The sequence below is a fragment of the Zeus faber genome, assembly GCF_960531495.2.
Source record: "Zeus faber genome assembly, chromosome: 7".
In the NCBI taxonomy this organism is placed as follows: domain Eukaryota; kingdom Metazoa; phylum Chordata; class Actinopteri; order Zeiformes; family Zeidae; genus Zeus; species Zeus faber.
The window spans coordinates 15874007-15895860 of NC_137203.1; the positions used below are offsets into that span (position 1 = coordinate 15874007).

A 21854-nucleotide genomic window follows, 5' to 3' on the forward strand; every position below is an offset into this window, starting at 1 on the left:
CCCATCCTATACCTAGGAGCAGTGGGCAGCCGCCGTACAGCGCCCGAGGTCCAACTCCAGCTCTTTTGCCAGCCTTTATACTCCTGTCAGTGCCCCTGACCAGGGCACCAACGGGAGTATAAAGGCTCTGTTATAGTTGCAGAAAGCGAGCCGTGCGCCTCATGGCGCGCGCACTACCAGACACACAAGCATATACAGCTGCGAGTTGCCATGTAGATGACGTGGAGATATTCTCCTGAAAGACAGGGGGCGCTGTGCACAAACAACCAGGGCAAACTGAAAGAACTGCTGTAACATTACAAAGAAGTCCTGAGGGAAGGATCTGAATAACTTGAAAATAGCATTCAAATTAAAATAGAAAGTGTTAAATGTATGTATACTTGTTGCAGTGAGTGCAGGTTTTTTTTTTTAGATATGTAGTCGTGAGTTTTGGAAAATTGTCAGGGGTAAACACCACAAAGATGTCCTGAGGTATTAAAATAGTCCAAATCTTTGGACAGAGACAGTGCTATCTCCTTCCATGAATTCAACAGCATCTGGTTATTTTTGTGGTCACGCATGGATGGATTGTACAGATTGTACCTGCAGACCTCTTTGCACAACCTTCCTTCAGACGTGTCCATCTTGAATTACCTGAAGCGCACGGCACAGAGTTCCAAAAATTGCAGCGCTGTTGCCGCCACAACGTCATTTATGGCGCACGCACTAAACGACTCTACAGATGCAGCGATTATAAACCAAGCTTTAACCCCCTAACATACATATCTTTTGTTGGTGAGAGGAAACCAGAGGACCCAGAGGAAACCTACACAAACACGGGAGAACATACAAACTCCACACAGAAATGACCCGGGACGGTTGGGGTTTGTAACCCAGGAGGCAACAGTGTTTTTTTTGCTCAACAACAATGCTGCTCTGTGGTGCAATGGTGGAGTGATGGACACTCCATATTTTCCTCAATCAATTATTAAGGGATTAGAAAGTGAGAGTAATTAACTTCAAAATAACTGAAAAACAGTATTTGTAGTCCTTTCTGAAAAGATTTCATTGGACTCATTCAGCTTATAAAACATAGGTTGCTTGGTTCAAGAAGAACTTAACTATCCATCAAAAAAAAAAAAAAAAAAAAAAAACAACCTAAAGTGGATTTTCTGTATTCGTAGAGAGAAACCAAAATTGTTCTCTGTTCTCACCTGATAGGGCTCGTAGAAGAAGGCCTCCACGCCCTCAGACAGTCCTCTGATCAGCCCGAAGGGGTTTCCCAGCACATCCAGACCCAGCACCAGCACATACATCTGCTTGATGGCCTTGGATATACATACATAAATACTTGGTTATTTTTATGAAGCTAGATTTTCAAATCACGATCCTTTACGGGCTACTGAATTTTGTGATGACCGCTTATTTCTAATTTGGGTGTGTGTATGTGTGTGTCTGAAGCCAGTGTCTGTGTTACCTGCTTGGAATAATGTCTGATGACCTCCCACTGGAGCTGCTGAGTGGTACAGAACTGGAAGGTCAACTCAAAGAAGGCCAGTCTGCAGTAAACAAGGGATTAGCACTAACAATGTCAAATGTGAATTCATCATCATCATAATAAAAAAAAAAAGTCTTTGTGTTTGTATCCGTACTTAAAGACAACGTCCTGCACATCAGTGAGCGTGGCTCCAATGCTCTTCAGCAATAAGTTAAGAGATTGGACGGGAATCAGCTCAGAATCTCTCTTCTCTTTCAGGCCGTCTTCCCCTCCGGTGCTCAGGGAAAAACTGAGGTGGAGCTGGAAACACAGTGACACGACTAAACACTGCTGCCACCGCATCCACATAATGCATTTGTATGGATATTTATGTGTACATTTTTATAGAAGTTTATCTACTTTTTTATATATGTAACCATTGAGGCTTCAATTTAAGATCTGTTATAGAGGTTTTTGCATTATAGTTACATTAAAAAGACATTTTGGGGGACCGGTTGAACACACCTTGATGGGGGAGATGTGGAAGTACTCGTAGAGGCTGATGGGAGAGGTGTCGGCAGCTGAGGCGTGGTTCAGCTCGGTCCTCATGTACTCGATGTCCTTCTGAAACAGTTCCACCTGGAGGAGAACCGCAAACAATCATGCGGAAAAAGACACACAATACAATCAGTAAATAAAATAAAAACTCAAGTGATCCTGAACACATGTGACATTATTTAAATAAGGTGAGGCATGCGGTTCGTTTGTATAGATAGAGCAACGACAAGGATTGAACCTAAGAATACAAAGTTGTATGAAATTCTAAGCTTTTCCTGCAATAAGACCTGTATTGGCAAGACGTTTCTAGTTACTTTTGGCATCAGAAATAAAGAACGTGAGGAAAGAAACTGGAGCTTTCACTCATTCGGAGCGAGAGAAAGGAGTGGGATTGACCTCCTGTTCTGACGTGACGCTGCTGGCGTCCTCTGGTGTGAAGAGGTCCAGGATGGCGTAGAGGAAACCCAAATCCAGCTTCAGATCCATTTCCTGGATCAGCACCTTGAAGTACCTACCGGTGGACAGACAATAACCCTCATAGACTAGGACTTGACTAAATCCTTCCGTTCCTTAAGCTAGCAGACACCAGGTTACGGCGGAATTTGCGGGCACGTAAGAAAAGAAAAAGAGAGACGAGTGTACAACAGAGAGAAATGTAAATCAGAAAAGGTCGTTAAAATGAGCTACTTGATGCGGGAGATGTCCGAGTGTCCCGCTGCCCTGGTGACGATGCTGATATCCGTCAGAGGTTTGGGCTCTGAAGGAACAGAGGTAAATACAATTCTATTTCAGTTAAAGCACTGGACTGATCTGAACAGCACAGCAGAGGGACGGAGCCGGGACTGACCAGTGTCCATGGTGACGGACTTGGACAGGTTGACAGGGTAGAAGACGTAGGGAAAGATGGCTCCCGGCAGCTGATTCTGGATCTGTGGGAAAATAAATTAACGATTAGGGCAGAATAGACATCGTTCCTAAGAAAGAGAAAGTCAGAGGGAAAGGGAGAAAGTGTCACACAAATGATGAGGGTTAGAAAACGTGGCTTACAGTTTCAGCTACCGCTGTCTACGCATTGTAATGTTTATTGCGCTATCAGTCATGAGACACCAGTACCTGCGGTAATCAGCATTTAACTTTTGGATTGGCTTCATCCAGAAATATTAATAAAAGGATGAAAGGTGTTTTTCTTGACTCCATTTCCGGTCACCTGTATGCGGTTGATTTGGACGCGGTAGGAACTCTGTCGTGGTGAGACACTGTACTCCACCTTCACCCCGGGCAGGAAGCTCCTCCGCAGAGGCGAACTGTAAGGCTGCAGCATCCGCATATCCATGACGTTGGGAGTGAAAGACACCTTGGAGAAAGAACAGAAAATATCCCAAATTGTGAAATGAACATGTTTACTCATAGAGGCAATCACTTTGTTTGTTGTCAGTCATGGAACTCATGAGTCTTTACTCAAATTAACCATCAACATGACATGACACATTAATACAACACCGTTAAACATTGTTCCGAGTACACTTGGGAACATGTGAAATTATACTACTACCCAGGAAACACAGTTTACATAGTACAAGAGTAAAGAAGTGGGTTTCCCAAATTCTGGGTTTTTTATTGCCCAGATATAGTTCAAGACTTGTTTTAATAGTTCTTCATTTATTATCCATCCTAAGTATGTGATTGTGCGTGTCATTTTGGCACTGAAACCTTGCATACAGAGTTCAATGTCAGTTTTTTGTGTTTTTTGTGGGTTTTTTTTTTAACTTTCACCAGCCTCAACTAATCAATCTGCCTGTGTGTTACACCGCTGGAAAACACATTGCAGTGTGTTAATTTCCTAATTGGCACAAACGTGACATGCAGGTAACATCACTCACAGTGGCGAGTTGGCCTGAAGGCACATCGTGGGGTGATACTGTAGATAAAGTTCCAATTAGAGTAATCCATAGCTATCTATGTGCTTATCCTTATTTTACACTTAAGGGTTTAATTTTTAAACTGTGGTGCATCCTTATTTTCAATGGTATATTCCTCTGGAAATAAAACAAAAAATTATATATCTATACACTGTATATTCTTTAAACAAATGGAACTGGATTGGATCTCATCCAAAGCTTCATTCATTTGTGTCAGTTTGTGATTTTATTGCATAAAAGCACAAAATAAAACAGGAGGGATGGGAGGTGTGTGTGTGTGTGTGTGCGTGTGTTTCTCCTACCTGGAAGTTGGTGTCTAGCTGCTCTATTAAATTGTCCACGGGCCCAGACTCCATGTAGCCTCTGAAGCAGTTCTCTAGCATCTGCGCCTCCTTCATGCTCAGAGGTTTCCACCGAGACTTCGCCTTGGGCTTCCACTCCCACACCACATCAGAACTGAAAAGGTTAGGGGGAATTTGTTTCAGCAGCGTCATTGATTATGTGTGTAACGCTGAAAATCGTGCCCCGAAGTTAATGTGTAATACAGTATGTGAATGCTTTAGTTAAATATCCTATTATTAGTATTATTATGTAAGCTGGGCCTCCACTTGACAAGTTTGGCTCGTTTCTTTTCTTTTGTTACAGTATTAGTAGTTTCTGGGTATCATTTTGTTTTCAGGTAAATGCATTTTAATCAACACAAAGCCAACTGAGGTTGTCAAAGTATCATATTGTTTGCTTAGGTCAAAGTTCCATTGAAGAGGTTTTAGTTTGCTGTAGGACCCATGGTGTGTGAGTGCCATGTCTAACTGAGGTTCTAATTCTGTTATTATAATATTAGCTCAAGTCTACGTAAACCGACTTATCTGCGTGTATGCATGATGCCAGACCTTGTAATTCCGATGAAGGAGACCTCCTGCCCAGTGGTGTTGTTGATCAGCGACACTCCCATATTGAGCAGCGACAGAACGATTTCCTGCTCGGCGAGCTGTACCTTCTCGCTCTCGCACAGCAGCTTGTAGATGCGACGCTCCTCCGTGAAGAGCACGACGCGCTGCAGACCTTAACATCAACAAGGGAAGATAGAGAGTAACTCATGCAATGCAGCGGTAACGTTTTCCACTTGTTTTTATTTTCGTAAAACCACCTCGAAGGGGATGTGACCATCAAAGCTAGATTCCAGATTGTGACCATCCCAATCAAAATTTAAATTAGAAAATTTAGCAATGGGAAAAAAATATGAGAGCTAAGGACATAAAATGAAATACAAAAATAAGTGAAACGGTCCTGAAACCTCAAGATATGTTTGGAGGACATTGTGTTAAGACAGCTCTGAGCCTTTTTTAAATTTACCTTCGTAGAAAGAGATCAGGAAGAGCTTTCCTTCATCGTTCATATCGACGCGCAGGTCCTAAAAATACACAGAAATAAACACACATGCAGGTATTCACAATAAGATCGGCATAGCTTTCCATACACCTTGCTGTTTTAACACTGCCGCTTAACTGGTTCTAGTCATTGAGCATAGGTGGGTCCCACACACAACAATGAAATCAGTACCAGTGTTAAAATAATGTTGAGGAGAAAAAAAACGCCAATGCCCATTCATTCTAAGCTACCAATGCATTGTCAACCGCGGCTGGAGTGGTGTAAAGCATGCCGCCATTAGACTTTGGAGCAATGGAAAGTGCTTCACCCTCTTGCAGTCTGATTCAATTTGCTCCCATTCCAAAATCTAGTGGAAAGCCTTCCCAGAGCAGAAAAGGGAGTCCAACTCCATATTAATGCCCATGGTTTTGAAATTAAATGGTCGACAAGCACATTAAGGGTGTGGTGTTTGGGTGTCCACATACTGCATCCAAATTAATTAACATGGAAAAGTAGATTAAGATGATGATTTTACTAGTGCTGCCCCCAACTAAAGATTTTCCGAGTCGACTTTTAGTCGTCAGTTCAAGCGATTTGTGGTGTTGCAGGGGTGAGAAAGAATGTTATAACTAACATTGTTAACACTGCGCTACATTACAAATAAATACAAAACCTAATAACCAGCCTTTGAATTATCAATTTAATTTACAAGCAGCCTGTTAATTACACCGGTTAAACTTATTAGGCCCTATTATTATTTTATTAATGTAAACATTTAAGAAGACTGTTTTCTCAGTGTGCCGATTACCCCTCGTACCACGGACTCGCTAAACAGGATTGTCAGGTCTGTAACAAAACTAGTCCAATATCAGAACTCAAAATATGCCCCTGCCAGACCATATATACTGCTTTTAAAGTCCAACAGCATGGCATGACAGCATTATTGCTATCACAAAACTTAAAAAGTAGCCCAATTCCACAGGAAAACCATCGACCTGGCAACCCTGTCACTGCGCCTTCCCACTCCCTGGCGCCCTGGGGCTGGGGCGCACCACTGCCTTCAGAGCATTTATTGAAGAATGTGATTGGTGTGATTGATGTGTGGTTTCAAATGGCTCTTATAATATATGTAATATTTTTCATAATTTACACAATATCTCTTCTAACTTTTAGACTAGTCAACTTCATGCAGCGCACGTGCATGAAGCGAGCTGCCTGTTAATTACCGGCAAAAGCCGCCCATCTAAAGCTGTAATTATTCTTCTGAATGTGTCGGAACAACCAGCAATGAGATTGAACATTTATTTTTGTTAAAGTTTGTTTCAAATGAAAAGCCCTCTAGCATTAACGGGTTCAGTCATATAGGTTTTGAGGTTCATTTTGACAAGGTGCAGCTTCCAAATGGATTTTTTTTCTGCGACTAACTGCCCAATGAAAAACTTGGTCGACTAAGACTCTGCTCGTCGACTAATGTTTTGTCGACTATTCTGGGGCAGCCCTAACCTCCTCATTCCTGACAGTCCCATTGTAGCCTCCACAGTCCCAGCAAAGCTGTCTTGAGCCGGTGGGCTCAGCCCAGGTGTAGTACACCGCTTTACCGGGCTCCAGATCCTCCTTCTCCGCCTGGTGCTGGGAGCTGCACAGCCACATGTGCACAAAATACACACACACACACACACACACACACACACACACACACACACACACACACACACACACACACACACACACACACACACACACACACACACACACACACACACACACACACACACACAATAGCGATGATGAGTTATTGCCTCGACAAACCATGACAATATAAGCTGGATGCAACAGGCTACAGCGAGTGGAGCGCCATAGAGGAAGGATGTCAGACAGCCCCGCCACCTTCAGTCTAGCAATTACAGAATACAGATTTAGCTTAAACAGAGGCAGCCATGAGTTATCAAAGCATATGGAAGCACAACCCAAAACCAAAGGTCCCTGACACCCCTTAGCAGGGGAAAAAGCATAAATCCACATTCACTGATGGTTTTTGATCGAAAACATAAAAAAAATTAATTTAAAAAAGCCCTTGGGATGAAGTGGGGATGATTGCTTGGATGTGAAGAAACGAGAGCTGAAGTCGCAAAGGAGAAGTTTGATTTTGTTCACTTTTTCCTTTCGGCGGGAGAGAACTACTCTAGGAAGCAGGAGGATAATTTGGCAGAATCCCAGCAGCCAAAACAAACAGCACTACAAGAGAAGAAATGTTAGTTGAGAAACAGCTGATACAACTGAGGTCAAACTGAGAGTTCTGAATGGGTTCAAAGGTCTCACGTGCTCCTTCCTCAATACTCTTACAAAGGCAGGAACCAAATAGCTTGGAGTCGCTTTCTGGGACCCACTTTATTTAATTTATGCTTAACTGCTCAGAAGGCTATGCTGGACTATTATGGTCATAAATTGAAAGAAAATAGCAAAAGAGAAAAAAATTTAATTACTACACTTGAGAAATGAAGTACATTTTTCATTTTCTATTCTTTTTTTTTCCATTATTTTATATGGTAAGGATTAAGAGCAAATTAAGACAGCAAAACCCAATCCTGTATCTTCTGCGGGGTCAATTTGCTGTTCTGTTTATTCTACAATCTCTTCAATGGAAGAGGGGTACATGAAAAGTATATGACTAAAGTGGTGGACAATATGCCCCAAATTTTATATCACCATATTTTAAGAGATAGGTGTATGTCACAAAATATAATTTTCACTTGACACTAATGAAAAACAACAGGTGAGGGATGTGATCCCTAGGTGGTGGTTTAAAAAGTCCAGTTAATTTTACTTTGTTGTTTTGGTATCGGTGAATCTCTATTGATACACACATTTCTATCACCTTATCATTTCCATCACCCACTCCTGTTGCCCCAAATGTCCTCTCTTATTTCTCATGCTCTCAAGCCCTCAAGCTCTCTCTACCCCTCCGTCCCTCCGTCTGTCTGGCTGGCTGGCTGAGTGCACCAGGACTCTCTATTTCGACTAGAATTCTACCTGTCCTCCTCCACCGAGAAGGAGAGGTCGAGCAGCTCATCAGCTATCCACATGGATGAATCCCTCCGCCTGCTGTGTGGCCCACAACAACAACAAACAAATATACAAACAGAATTCAATCAACAAAAACAAACATCCTGTATCATGACAAACTCCATCCTGTCAAAATGCCTGCAGCGTAGGTCACAGATTAATATCATTATCATCATCATCATCATCATCATTCAGTACAGCATGTGTAAAATGGAAAACAGTTAAATTAATAAGTGGTTCATCAACAAATGAGACAAAGTTCTTCTGACCAAACATGAACTGAAAATGAAATGCACAAATTAGAACAAGTAAAGACTTTGAATAGACTTATTTTTCAGACTATTTCCCTGGTACTGGTTTCACCTCTAAAACCAAGTGAAGCGTGGTCTGAACGGAAATGTAAGTTATGAGAAACACATACAGAAATTGAATTTTGATGAAAGTGAGGCGCTTCCATTTAAGGCAACATTGAAATCTTGAGGGTTTGACTACACTTCGATACATGACCATTTACTGTACAGCCACTCACTTTTACCAGTAGTTTCTGTGGTCAAGGAGTAGAACCAGTCTCAAAAACATACTTCTGACCAAAATACAAAGCAGATAATCATTGGTGATAATAATTTTCTGAAGAGATAACACTACAAAATAGGGATTAAGTAAGCTGAGTGGAGTGAATATGGTTTAAAAATGCATTACATTTTTTTTTAATCAATTTGCCTCAGAGGAGTTTCCCCCTCTACTTATATTTTTTATATTTGATAGGTCTGTTCTCCACCACTAATCGCCTCTTTTAATTTTTAGTTTTGTATTCATAATTCTTGCTATGAAACTCTATCTATAATTAAGTTGGAGAGTAGAGTAAAGACAGTCACTTTCTCACCTCTGGTGGAACTGTACGATCTGATCCTTTGTGTGGTTGATGATGAGGAAGGGGGCGGCACCATCGTGGTAGTCTGAGAAACGAATCACCGCCGAGTGCTCCGATAGGTTCACATCCACAGTAATACCGCCCAACTAGAAAACAAGACAATAACTATGTGTGTGAGGTCATATTTATGATGTTTTTAATGCTACAGAGAGTACATTTGAGTACAGTTAACCTTGTCCTCCTCCTCCTCCTCCTCATGAAGAAAGAACCCAAAACAGGACCATGACATTTTGGATTTATATCAAAGCTTATCAAATATATATAAAATTGATATAATATAACATAATATAATATAAGGACATTTCAATTTGCTAAATATTTTAATTTTTGGGTAAGTGTTACTCTACAACTCACGGTGTTGTCCAGCTGCAGAAGAAGGCAGTTCTCTGGTCGTGTGAAATCAATGGTTCGGGGAGGCGCTTCACACCCTTCCACCTTTATCCTCAGTTTTTTGGTGTCTTTCTCAGGCCAGAAAGGAATGGCAGACTGAAAATGCAGTGTGAATTAGTACATAAACATCAATGACTTTGAATGGCGCAGTTTTACGTGTTATTATTAGGGGTGTCATTCTCAAAACCCACGATATTACTTAATTACTCAATTTCAAGGTCGCGATTCGATTTAAATATCTATTTTTTTCAGCACTGATTTGTAAAGAAAAACACCTGTTTCTCAATAAGTAACTTTTAATTGAATATTAAAACTTGTAAATAATAACAAATATATGAGAATATTCAAACAACACACCCAAACAGTTAAGAGCTTTAGCAAAACAAGACTTTAGAATAATAAACAATAAGTTACTTATTACACTACTTTTAAGTTACTCGCTAAAATAGGAGCAGAAAAACGGATACTATTTTTGCCGGGGGGGGAACGCTTGTAGTAAAAGGCAAATTACTACCTGCGCTCTGATCAGAGCCATCTTTTCTCAAAACAGAGCAAATAAAAACTCGAGATGCATTTAATTTACTCCTTTTCCTGCTGCTGCTCTGCTGTGGAGCAGATGGCAGATCGCTCCTGAAAAAATCCCGCCTGTGTTCTCACGGTTTGGTGGCAAATACCCGATGGCCCAGCACCGTCCACGAGCCCATAGTTGGGAACCTCTACACTATAGTGTAGACATTGGTCAGTGATGGTCAGGTTTATTTCCCACTTTCATCACCACATCTTTTGAATTACTGGACATTCTGGTCAAAGGCACTCTCCCTTGTACACACAGTGAAATGCCGGAGGAGAGGAAGACACGTTGGTGCGCTGCTGCATCTCCACCGACTTGGCACAACGTTACCGGGAATATTTCTCTCTAATGTGTCACTGTGCAACAAACTGGATGAACTTATATTGTATAGGGTATTACTTTATAGGGTTCTTTTTTTTGTAATATTGGAATTCTATTTGAATTTCGTTACTGCAGCCCTAGTGGCAGGTGGGGGGTGCAGTGTGCGTTGAGGGATGTGACACATTGGACCCTCCACGGAGCCGACTGCAGCTCACCAAACTCCAAGTTCGGTTCAGCGCTGGAGCCGCGGTCGACACCGTGGAGGGAGGGCCCCGCACCCCTCCAGCGTAAACGGCATTTGCTGATCAGATCTTTACTGTCCCAATATGGCGACCATGTCGGACAATATTACCCACAGAAATAGGGAGAGAATTGCGAATCTGCTTGTGCTTTTCTAAGTTCAACGCTCATTTCAGTCGATTTTTGATTTTGAATCGTGACACCTCTAGTTATTATACTTGTCACAACTACAGTAAACTGCAAATATAACTTACTGAAAAAAAAAGAACCATTTCTGCCAAAAAAAAATAAAAAAAAAGGTTTCTGTGCTTCTGACCTGTTGTGGCTGAGCCTGGGTCCAGTTGTCCTGTCCCTCCTCGTTGATCAGGATGACATGCTTGGTTCTATTGACCAGCAGGTAGAATGGCACAAAGCTCACAATACGGGTCAGACTGAAACTGCTGGCATCAATCTTCACTCCCACCTGATGGAAAAATGAAGGCAAACAGCACAACGTCAGAATTCAATTTTTTATGTTGTAAACAAATCCCATTTTTTGATGGCTCCTTGAAGGATCAAATATTGGCTGTAAGTCTCAAAGTTTAGCTTCCAGTTAGAATCTTACCAAGTAATCTTTGTATTTGCCTTTACACTTCACGTCGCCATAGCTACCGACAGTATCCAGGGAGAAATCATCCGATAGGTCGCTGTCCGAGATCATCAGACGCACCTGGAAGACAAAGCAGACTTCAACATTAATACACAACACAAGCAATACAACTGCACAGGAGTACCGTGAGCAAAATTTGATGGGCATCATTCGCAAAATATGTGTATGTCCAAATGTGATTGTTAGGCGTGATTGTCACACTCTCACAAACAGTGACGTTCATATTTTTTTTCCTATCAAAGGGACAAAAAAGTAAGACAAGTTTAATGAAAGAGGTCCAATGTCTTCAATGCATCAATTCCCTTCAAGTCCAATTGGAAATTGCTTTTATTAAGTGAAACACGTGTAATTTGGATGTATAATGCTTTCTTCTGTGACAACTTTATTTTGTCGTTTCTTCTGTCTTTTTCTACTACTTCTGTCATTTTGTATATTTGTTTTTCCACAAATAAACTCAACTAAATGCACCTCTGAATGGCCATCAAGTCAAACAGTCTACCTTGTTGTTCTGTAGGAAGTTGCGAGGCTTGAAGGAGAAGAGCAGTGGCATGTCGTAGTCCAGGGGGTGTTTTCGGTGGATGTCGTCGGCCTTGTACTGCAGCAGCCTGCTGGTCTTGTTCACCATCCAGTATGGAGAATGGATAGCCAACACCATCTGTCCCGGTTCATATTTAACGTGCACCGCAATGTCCAATTCTGCCCTTTTCCTCTCCTCATCGTCGCTGCTGCAGTCATCCTCTTCGTCCTCTCGGAGTGACTGGAACACGATGAAGGTGATTTCTTCTTGGCCCGCACGGAGGCTGTGACAAGACAATTTGGGCCCAACAAGGGAGAGAAAGCGGAAAATGTGACTTAATTGATACAAATCCCTTTTGGTGCCGGTGGGGTGCCTGTGATGAGACCGCCTGTATGTCTATGTGTGTGTGTGTGCGTGCGTGCGTGCGTGTATGTGTGTGTGAAGTGTTCACTGGTGAGTGAACAGGATTTATCCTAATTGGTTCTGGTGTATAATGTCGGTATTATGTTGTGGCTCCTTCAAGCAGCGGAAAGGGCCCCGAAGCCACCCCTGAGTTTCGCAGCTGCATAGACACCCCACGGCTGCAGGAAAGCCCCGAGCACCCCGCCCTGCAGCCACAGAAGACGCCCCAGCCCCAAGAGAAGCCGGAAGCCCTTGGAGCAACACAATACAATCTTGCGGATTACCACTTTAAACATTAAAAATAATGACATGAAAGACAAACCTATAGTTGGCCGACCAATCCTGAGACAGGTAGTCAAGGAGGCAGAGAGCCAGACTAGACTGGTTGATGACGGCAGTGTGAAGCTGGGCAGAGTGGCCGGGCTCTAATGTGGCCTCAGAGGCAGAATCACCGCTATCCTGTTGAGGTAAAGAGGGAGGCAGTCCTTTAGGTTCATTAAGGTCCTTCGGCTTGACAAAAATTACAACATTTAGAAGGAAGATCTACACAATTTTCTTTGTTGCTTCATATGAACAGATAAAAAGCATCTTCACCTTTATCAGAAATGATCTTAGGAAATTATTTTACCTGTATCTTGTAGGAAATTGGGTAAGGCAGCAGGTTTCGCAGCAGGATGGAGGGCCACAGGTGAAGCACATACGGCTCATCAAAGTTCTCCCCTACGCCTCCGGTGTGTGTGGACGTGACAGCATCTCTCATTGGCACTATGTTGATCATCAGCACGCCGGCCTGGTTGCCACGGCGACGGCAGGTCTGCTGAAGGTTTGTTCCGGGCTCCTGGTTATTGACGTCCTCATAGCTGAAGCCTTCTGAGCACTCAAACTGCTCAGCCGAATCAGCGTCTTCTTCCATCACTGGTTGCAGGCTCAGCTCAGACCTGCAGGGGGCAGTAAAGGATGGAGAGTGGAACGGAGGGAAGAGCAATTTTATGTGGGTGTGGGACAGTGGTGGAAGGACGGAAACCTTTTATTTACTGTAAGCATAAGTACAAATACCCTGACCCAAAAGTACTCACTGATGTTTCTAATTCAGTAAAGTTTTGAAGTACTCGTATACTTAAGTGCATATGTGTCCCACCACAGCAAAACTCGCCATCTTGTGCATTTCTAAAATCGCCAGGAGCAGCCAAATAAAACCTTTTTTGGAGGAAAGTGAGATTTTTCCAGATTTGTGTTCTTTTGTGGTTTTTTTAAAATATCTCAACGAATTTCCAAAACCGAGTTTGATTTATAAATAGTAGAAAAATGTTAAACCGTGGAGTTAAATATTCCCGTTAGATTACATGGGGAAACGCAGTTCACTTACGAGGCACTGAACAGAGCTGAATAACGCCGATCGATCCTTTAACGCGAGCGTCCAGGTGAAGATCACTCATCCATATTCCATGTGATGTGAAACCGTTTTGATATAATTCAACCTTTAAATCGTACTACTTTACACAAACAAAGCCACTGTTATGAAACGGCGAAGAAGGAAAACCCTTTGCACCACACACCTATGTCACTCCCGTAAACAGACGGTTAAAGCGCAGCATGGGGGTGTTTCACTTGTCTGTGAAGACTTTCTTCTCCGTATCGTTATGGATTATGCAAAAGGGGCGGCGGAAGATCTGAAGCATATTTAGGACCTTAATCTGACCAGTGCGATAGAGTCAAGTCAAGCCAAGACAGTGTTAGCAGCGCGCACTGGACTTAATTTTCCGCGATGATAATCAGTTCTCCGACAGCGACGCTGAATCTGATATTACTCGGGACTTGGAGAACATTTCAAACAGCTGATTTCAAACTTAATGTGATGATGAAACTGAATATTTCCGAGAACCACCGGTTGAGACCGACGATACGCCCGTTGTTGTTACAACGGAAGAAGTTGATGACGTGATGAAGTCCGTTGAGATTGGTGACAGATTTTCAGAGACTCATAATATTGATAGACTCTACATCTTGTTGTGTTGTCCGTACTTTTAAACTCCAAAATAATTCCACTTTTATAAAACATGTATATTCTTACTGTTAAATAAAAGCTTTTTTAAAAAACAAATTTGTTGTGTTGTTGAGCTGTTCGTGATTGGCCCATTCAGCATCATGTTAAGTAGCCATGAGGCTTTGTTTGTCCGCCAACACCATTTGCATTCTGGGAGCTGGCTGAATGAACCTGGTGTGGGTAAAACTTTGGAGGTGATTATCTCAGAAACACGGTTTGCCACACCCTTGTCATTAACAAGTCATAGCTTTAAAAATATTTGCTTGATTTGCACAAGTGACACCTTGTTTGGAAGCTCTGATTCTCCACTTTCAAATGATACATAAGATACTTGGGCAATTTTAGGTGAGAAAACATCTGGGCCATTTTAGGCATTCTTGGCTTTATGAGAATTGCAGTTTTCAAATTAAACTGAAAGACAATGTCAAGCAAACGTACAAGAACGCAGGGTCCGAAATTTCAACTGAGTAAAGAGCCAGAGAGAACACCTCACACATGTGTGTGAGATGGTACATCAATAATAAATGTGTGCGTGTGTCTGTGTGTGTTTTTTTTCACCTATAAGAGTCCAGTGGAACACAGAATTCCTCCGTAGGGGAAGCTGTACCCAAGCAAGCAGACCCTTCAAACACTTTGAAGGGGATGGAGAAGTGATTGATTATCTGTATTGAGGAAAGCATGTGAACAAGAGAAAAGCATTAGATTTTTAATTTTGGTATGAGCAATAAATCTACAGTATTTAATTATTTTAACGAGATTGTGGACCACTGACCTACATGCCCATGATAATGAATAAAAAGCAGTTTCCAGTAAAAGTTAATCAATATTCAAAAGTCAGTCAATATTTGTATTCATCAACTAATTCACATTGATGCTGAACTGTGTGGCCTATGCACCTTGTTTCGCTGAAGTACAGAGAGAGAAGGGGAACATAAGTGGATCAATGATACCTGAAAGGGAGAGCGGATCTTGATGTACTTGCTGCCTTCCACAGAGTAGATCTGGCAGACCAGGAAGCGAGTGACTCCAGATTCCCTGTGCACCACGCTGTACATCCCCCGGCCCACCTTGATCAGTGGAATCACACTGGCAGCCGTGTGGCCCACAGGGGCTGTGGAGGAGAGCGAACAGGAGAAGAGCGAATAGGAGAAGATGAATGTGCGAAATTGCACCCTCACAGAATTGTATGTACTCTTACAGTACCTATAGTGTGGACAAGACAAACAACAGGAAGGCCTCAGTGAAATATATAATTTTCATTTACGATGCTCAAAAAAGTGTTTAAAAGGACGATGCCGAGCCCAGAGGCCTTGGTAGGAGGTGTCTGCAGAAACTCCTGATATATGGGAGTCAAGCCAAACATCGGAAGAAATTCGTGAGTCATCACCCGTTAAGCCTTACAGTAGGGTCACTAATCTGAGCTGTGTTTTTACTCACTAGGCTGTATGTAGTAGTCCTTGGCACTGAGAGAGGTCATAGCGGAGAACTGGTCAGAGTCGCTGTTGGTTCTCAAGTAGTCCATGTTGAGAGTGTCCCCGTCCTGGAGCTCCACTGTGCGATTGCTGTTCTCTTCCCCGATGGGGCTGAACATCTCGCTGTGCAGGATGGACACCGCCAAGCCCAGACGATTCTTCAGCACGAACGGTGCCTCGTCCTTCTGGAAGCACTCTGCTGTCTGCTTGGCAGCCTCTGCAAACGCCTGAGGAGAGATGAGCCACACGCCCACGCACGCAAGCACGCACACACACACGTAAATTTCAGAGGAAACAAACTGCCACCCACAATTTCAGGTCATAAGTGTGTGTGTGCATGCTTCCTTTCCATTTCTGTAAAGAAACCTTATATTGTAGTCTTTAAAGTGGTTATCTGTAAGATTAATTACTTACTATTTTGTTGAAAGTCTCCTATTTGATTGACCGCATTGATTACCACTTTAATTTGCCCAACTTATTTTTTGTTAAATGCAAAATAGCAGTAATATATGTGATAGACATTGTGATTTTAATATGAAAGATTATTTTTTGCTTGTTTCTAATTGGGAGTTATTTGATCTCCTCACCGTGCCCAGGTTACCGAGCATGCTCAGTCCACACTTTGAGAGGGTGATGTTCAGCTGGTCCTTGCTGTTGATGCTGATGACTGTCTTGTAGTCTGGAACGTTTAAATCCACTTCATCTGACAGACATGTGTACGTGATTGGCTTCTTCTTCATCTGGAGAGGTCACAAAGCAGTGCTTTAGAAAGTTTAGAAACAAAGACAACAAAGAAAGTTTTGTGTGTGTGTGTGTGTGTGTGTGTGTGTGTGTGTGTGTGTGTGTGTGTGTGTGTGTGTGTGTGTGTGTGTGTGTGTGTGTGTGTGCGCGTGCAGTACCTTGAGTCCCAGAGTCCAGGGTCTGAAGCCGTCTTTACTCTCATCCTCCAAGGGCTCCAGCAGTGGTTCCCACACTCCCATTACCTCATTAAAGTAATGAACCTAAAGACAGGACAAAAAGACAAACAGATAAATTAAACTGTTATATAAACCCAGTATCCTAATTTGCGAAATGCTTGGAGAACAGTTGACTCTTGGCCATTTATTTGTGGAGAACCCATCTGATGTAGCGCAAGAAATAAGTAAGAAAAACAGAAAGTCTATCCATAACACCCTGTCTGTGAGGATAAAATGTTGACAATTTTACTCCCATGTCATTCTCTATCGTGAATTTAAGTTAGCAAATTGATGTCATTAAGTATCAAAATATTAACATAAACATGCACATCCAATCACGACGCATTACTCCACCTCCAGGTTGAGCTGGCTGTGCAGGTTGATGAGTGTAGTCCAGTTAGTAACGTCTCCGTGGAAAGAGGACTTGGCCAGCAGCATGGGGACGGTGCGATGCCCCACACCAGCCTCCAAAGTCAGGCAGATAGAGTTGATGGTCACCTGCACGGATGGGGAGAATTTATCTACATTTCTTATACACTAACACTGCTAAAACAATAAATAAAATACAAGAGATCCCCGAAAAAAGCATTGATGATTCACACTAGTTTGATTGATGATTCATAGTGTTTTTTGATTTATCAAAGGAGTTGATATTCTGATACTTAGAATTCAATGCAAAATGATTGTAACGACTTCAAGAGCTCTCTACATGCTACATTTAAACATCTCTGGACAATGACTGTCACAATCAGGAGATTTTAGTTGGTGATGAATTGTCACACAAATAGTTACAATTGAAAATGTAATAGTCTTTGTTAATTTTATGGCACTAGCATAGTATAAACTTTTAATAGTGTAATAATACACATCCACATCATTGAGAAAAGTCAGGGATACAGTTTATCCTATTTTTTCCTCAGCCCAACTGATTTAAACACTTGATGAAATTTTCTCTTCAAATTTGGATGGAAGAAATTAGCATTCTAGAATCTACCAATTCTAAAAAGGGATTGCGATCAACTTGAATATTTGCAATTATGTAATATATGTGACTCAGGACACAGGGGACAGCCTTAAAAAGCGGCTTAAGAGCAGACTGTTCAGACTGGCTTTTGTTTACTTCCGTACTTGTATTATGTCTGTATCTATTGTTTTACTTTTATTTTACTTTATTTATTTCACGACACAATGTCATCACCTCCATAATCGCCGCTGTGCTGCATTACCTTTAGCGACTCCCCCTGCGGGATGAGCAGGGCCACTGAGCGGGTGTCCTCGTCGCTCTCTGGGTCCAGGAACCAGAGTTTGAGCTCCTTCCAGTCCCGCTTCTCACAGAGTTCCGGCGACACAGGACTGTCCACACTGTCCTGTGGCGTCTCCACAGCAGGCGTCAGGACAGACTGGAGCGTGATGACAGTGTTGATAATGATAGGAGACACCTGAATGGAGAGGTAGACAGAAGAGAGAGGGAGAGAGAGAGGAATAATAGTTTTTATATTATAAATAATAGCCTTAAAAGTTGAAATGTTGATTTCCCAAACATAATGTAGGGGCTGTAGGGGTTAGAACTATGGAGGTCACAATACCATTGGTAGTTGAAACGTATAACCAGTTAAACTCCATGATTGTTGATAGCCAGTATTAAAAGTGCCACATACAAGTAACACATAACTTCCACACAAGACTCTCGCTGGTATTATACTGTATCTTAAGATATAATACAAAAATATTTATATTTTTATATTATATTTGTCTAATATTTGAAGAAGCTGTTGCTGCAGCAGCCCTAGCAGCACTACCTTTCTCCATCTTCATCTATTATTATTATTTTGTCTTTGTAACCAGTATTTTGTATTGCATTTTTGGCATTCTTTTGTGACTGCTTGGGATCTGCCTGACTGCAGTGCAGTACCTTTTCTGGGCTACCAATAAGTTATTACTGCAAATACTGTAGAAAAGCCAGCAGTTATTTTGGCATCAACTTGGTATCAAAGTAAAAGTTCTTATGACATCCATAACTAGAACAACTGTGTTTAAATCAAATTGACTACAGAAATAACTCTATTAAGCCAGTCAAATTAACATGCCTTTTCAATAGCACTTCAAGGACACTTCATGCTCAATCACAAATCTAGCCTGATAACCACCTTGTTGGTAATTTGTTAATAACCAACTATAAGAAGGCGAGGCCTACCTTGAGCGTGAGTGCGTTTATGGAGACCTCCATGGCCTGAGGAGAGGTGGGGCTGCTCTGGCTGCTCTGGAAGAACACCTCACATGGCTGCAGGACCGTGGTCACATTGTTCATCCTCTTCTCTCTGAGGAAGGGACACGCTGCCACCTGCAATGAAGCATCTGCATTGATTTGGATTTCATATCCAAGGGGGTAGAATTCTCATTTTATCTATCGATTTGTTTTGACATATGCTACCGAAAATACAGTAGAGCTTTCTTTCTTTTTTTTACTTATATTGAATGAAAAATACAAACCTTGAGGTCAGTGATGGCAGCAGTCATCAGTGATCCCTCTGCTCCGCTCTTTATCATCAGATCGCACTGCGTGGTCACCACCAGGGCGGGAGCGTCGGCGCGGGTCAGATCCGCCACAAACACAATCTCCGGGTTCTGCACGGTGACATTGATCTCCATCTTCGACACCACCGCTGGTGCTGCAGCAGAGGGTAAAAGGAAGGAATATGATTTGGTCTGACAGGAATTTGCAGCGGGAGGATGGGGGCAGATACACATCAATAGGAACATGTAAAAAAATATACAGTATATTATTTGTGGCATTTCTGCTATATTAAGGATACTTTCCAGAAAAGAAAGTGACCATCTTGGAGGGTAAACCTGGATGTTGCATTACTTTAAATTACGTCATTTAGCATACGCTTTTGTCCAGAGCGACTTACAATTATTTATGCATTTAAGCATGTTGAACATTGCACTTCGAATGGAGTTCTGGGACTCATAGTGTAATAGACCTAACATGGACAATATCATGGATCGCAACTTTGAACTCTGAATAAATATTATTCATCTCTTTCTTAACGGATTCTTCAGAATCAGCATAAACAACAAAAATCCCCACGAACCAGGCTCTTTAGCTGCAGCAGCGCTCCTTTTGTCCCCGCTGCCAGCGGTGGTCTTGGCTTGCAGGGCAAAGCCCTGTTGCGAGGCCTGCTGGAAGATGTTGGCCACTGTGAGCAGGAACTCCATGCTGGCGCACAAGTAGAGATCATGTATCACCGTGGAGAGAACGGCGCCCTCGCGGCCCTGTCGGTAGACCACCTCCACCATCTGGTTCTGCTCCGCACCTGGACGCATCTCCATCATTCTGGAGGTGTGAATCAAGTATTAAGGAAAGAGAAAAATGAAGTGAGGGCTTATAGAGAGATGAAAAAGAAAAAGTTCATTCTTCAACCAAATCAACCCGCCTCTTTTAAACAAAGATCTCAAACCCCCAAAAACACAGGAAAGATCTAAGATGCTAGGAAAGTGCAACAAAATATTGAACCAAATGTATAACAGAGAAAAAAAAACAAAAACGTGCAAATCTTTCTTTTGGCAAATGCCCTACATTAGCTACAGCCCTATCCTTATGCATATGCTTTTCACAACTGCACTATTAATCAGCCATTTTAATAAAAGCTTTCAATTTTTTTCACAGAGGATTGCAGGGGCTTCTGTTCTCTTTTCATATCTCAAATTATACCATATTTTTCACCATTCGATAAAAAGAAAATACATTTATCCATTTACAAATTGTTTTACCTTCGCTCAGTGACACTGAAGCAATTCGCTTTTATATATGAAATAACCAAAATAATTATTATAAAATAACTAAATTAAACACAGTCACTCTTTAAAAATAAATAAATAAATAAAAATTGAAATTATCACCTTGGGGTGACCATCTTGACCCCAGGTCTTTTGTCGTCTAGGAGGCAGTTGGCCAGCTGGACGGAGGCCTTCATAGAGCCATCAGAGAACATGTGGACGGAGTTGGAGATGGTGCCCAGGGTAAACTCCGCCAGCTTCAGCTGCGCGTCACGCGAGTCCAGCAGCTGCACATGTATGATAGCCCGGAGAGAGGTGAGAAAACACCAAACTAAGAAGATCAAGTCCGAGTCCAAGTTCATGTTGTTAATGTCGAGTTACCTTGTTCATACTGGGGCTGTACAGAACCAGCGTCATTGAGTCAAACTTAAAGTCCCCCTTGAGAGTGGTCTTCAGCTTGCTGCTCTTCTGGGTCTCCACCACAGCAGCTGTCACCACTGTGTTACCTGAGGATTGTTGGAATCAGGTTTTATTGGCCAAGTATTCTTACACATAGAAGGAATTTGACTCTGGTTTTCAGTGACTCAGTTTCCATAGAGGGGAAAAAGGTTAAGCAAGTTACTCTCAGTTTCCGAAGAGGGGAAATAGGTTAAGCAAGTTAAAGAAAAATATACACTCACTGAGATATATAATAAACAGTATTTACAAAGCGTGCAATGGACAAGCAGCATATCCAGTAAGGTAGAGAAAGCAAATACTGTATTTCTTAAAACTGACTGTTTTTTTTACTTAATTATTAATTTTGCACATAAAATCTGAGGTAATGAAGGCTCCATACTTGACTATCTACACACAGTACATACTTTTTACTTTCTTGGATCACAATGACGATACCTGACTTTAATGCAAATGGGCATCAACCATCGTCCACACACACAAGTTTGGACTGACAAAAGGTTACATACATCAAGCACACAAACACAAGCTGACAGAGAGGGTCTCCTCACCCGGGACTGGACCTGTGGCTCCAGGGTTCACGAGTTCTTTGGTCGATGCATTGTCACAGGAAGGGTCAGTGATGGGGCATTTTGCAGGAGGTTGGGGGGTGGCATCAAAAATCTCAAACAGGTTCTCACTCAGAGTCCGGAGGACTACCGTCATGTCATCCTGGGTTAGGATCAGCTATTTGGGAACAGAGCTTTATTTTCCTCCTGTCT

At 42.1% G+C, this 21854-nt stretch overlaps 1 protein-coding gene across 3 annotated transcripts in view; it reads right to left on the bottom strand.

Annotated features, from left to right (window-relative positions):
• The window catches only part of vps13a (vacuolar protein sorting 13 homolog A), a 53161-nt gene that overhangs the window by 8490 nt on the left and 22817 nt on the right, over positions 1–21854 (bottom strand). For 2 of the 3 annotated variants that reach the window (XM_080003554.1, XM_080003556.1), the window contains exons 35-67: positions 21645–21819; positions 21019–21143; positions 20761–20924; positions 19953–20194; positions 19348–19526; positions 19052–19198; positions 18084–18296; positions 17212–17355; positions 16801–16902; positions 16489–16641; positions 15867–16128; positions 15380–15540; positions 14988–15091; positions 13014–13323; positions 12708–12844; positions 11966–12266; positions 11422–11526; positions 11134–11280; positions 9650–9781; positions 9248–9381; positions 8332–8403; positions 6805–6937; positions 5287–5344; positions 4824–4995; positions 4236–4389; positions 3222–3368; positions 2862–2943; positions 2702–2771; positions 2411–2525; positions 1982–2095; positions 1632–1777; positions 1457–1538; positions 1194–1307 (exon numbers count right to left, since the gene is read on the bottom strand). In XM_080003554.1, coding sequence (XP_079859680.1) covers positions 1194–1307; positions 1457–1538; positions 1632–1777; positions 1982–2095; positions 2411–2525; positions 2702–2771; positions 2862–2943; positions 3222–3368; positions 4236–4389; positions 4824–4995; positions 5287–5344; positions 6805–6937; positions 8332–8403; positions 9248–9381; positions 9650–9781; positions 11134–11280; positions 11422–11526; positions 11966–12266; positions 12708–12844; positions 13014–13323; positions 14988–15091; positions 15380–15540; positions 15867–16128; positions 16489–16641; positions 16801–16902; positions 17212–17355; positions 18084–18296; positions 19052–19198; positions 19348–19526; positions 19953–20194; positions 20761–20924; positions 21019–21143; positions 21645–21819 — 4896 coding nt within the window. The remainder of the gene's footprint in view (positions 1–1193; positions 1308–1456; positions 1539–1631; positions 1778–1981; positions 2096–2410; positions 2526–2701; positions 2772–2861; positions 2944–3221; positions 3369–4235; positions 4390–4823; positions 4996–5286; positions 5345–6804; positions 6938–8331; positions 8404–9247; positions 9382–9649; positions 9782–11133; positions 11281–11421; positions 11527–11965; positions 12267–12707; positions 12845–13013; positions 13324–14987; positions 15092–15379; positions 15541–15866; positions 16129–16488; positions 16642–16800; positions 16903–17211; positions 17356–18083; positions 18297–19051; positions 19199–19347; positions 19527–19952; positions 20195–20760; positions 20925–21018; positions 21144–21644; positions 21820–21854) is intronic. The other variant, XM_080003555.1, reaches the window with a different exon arrangement.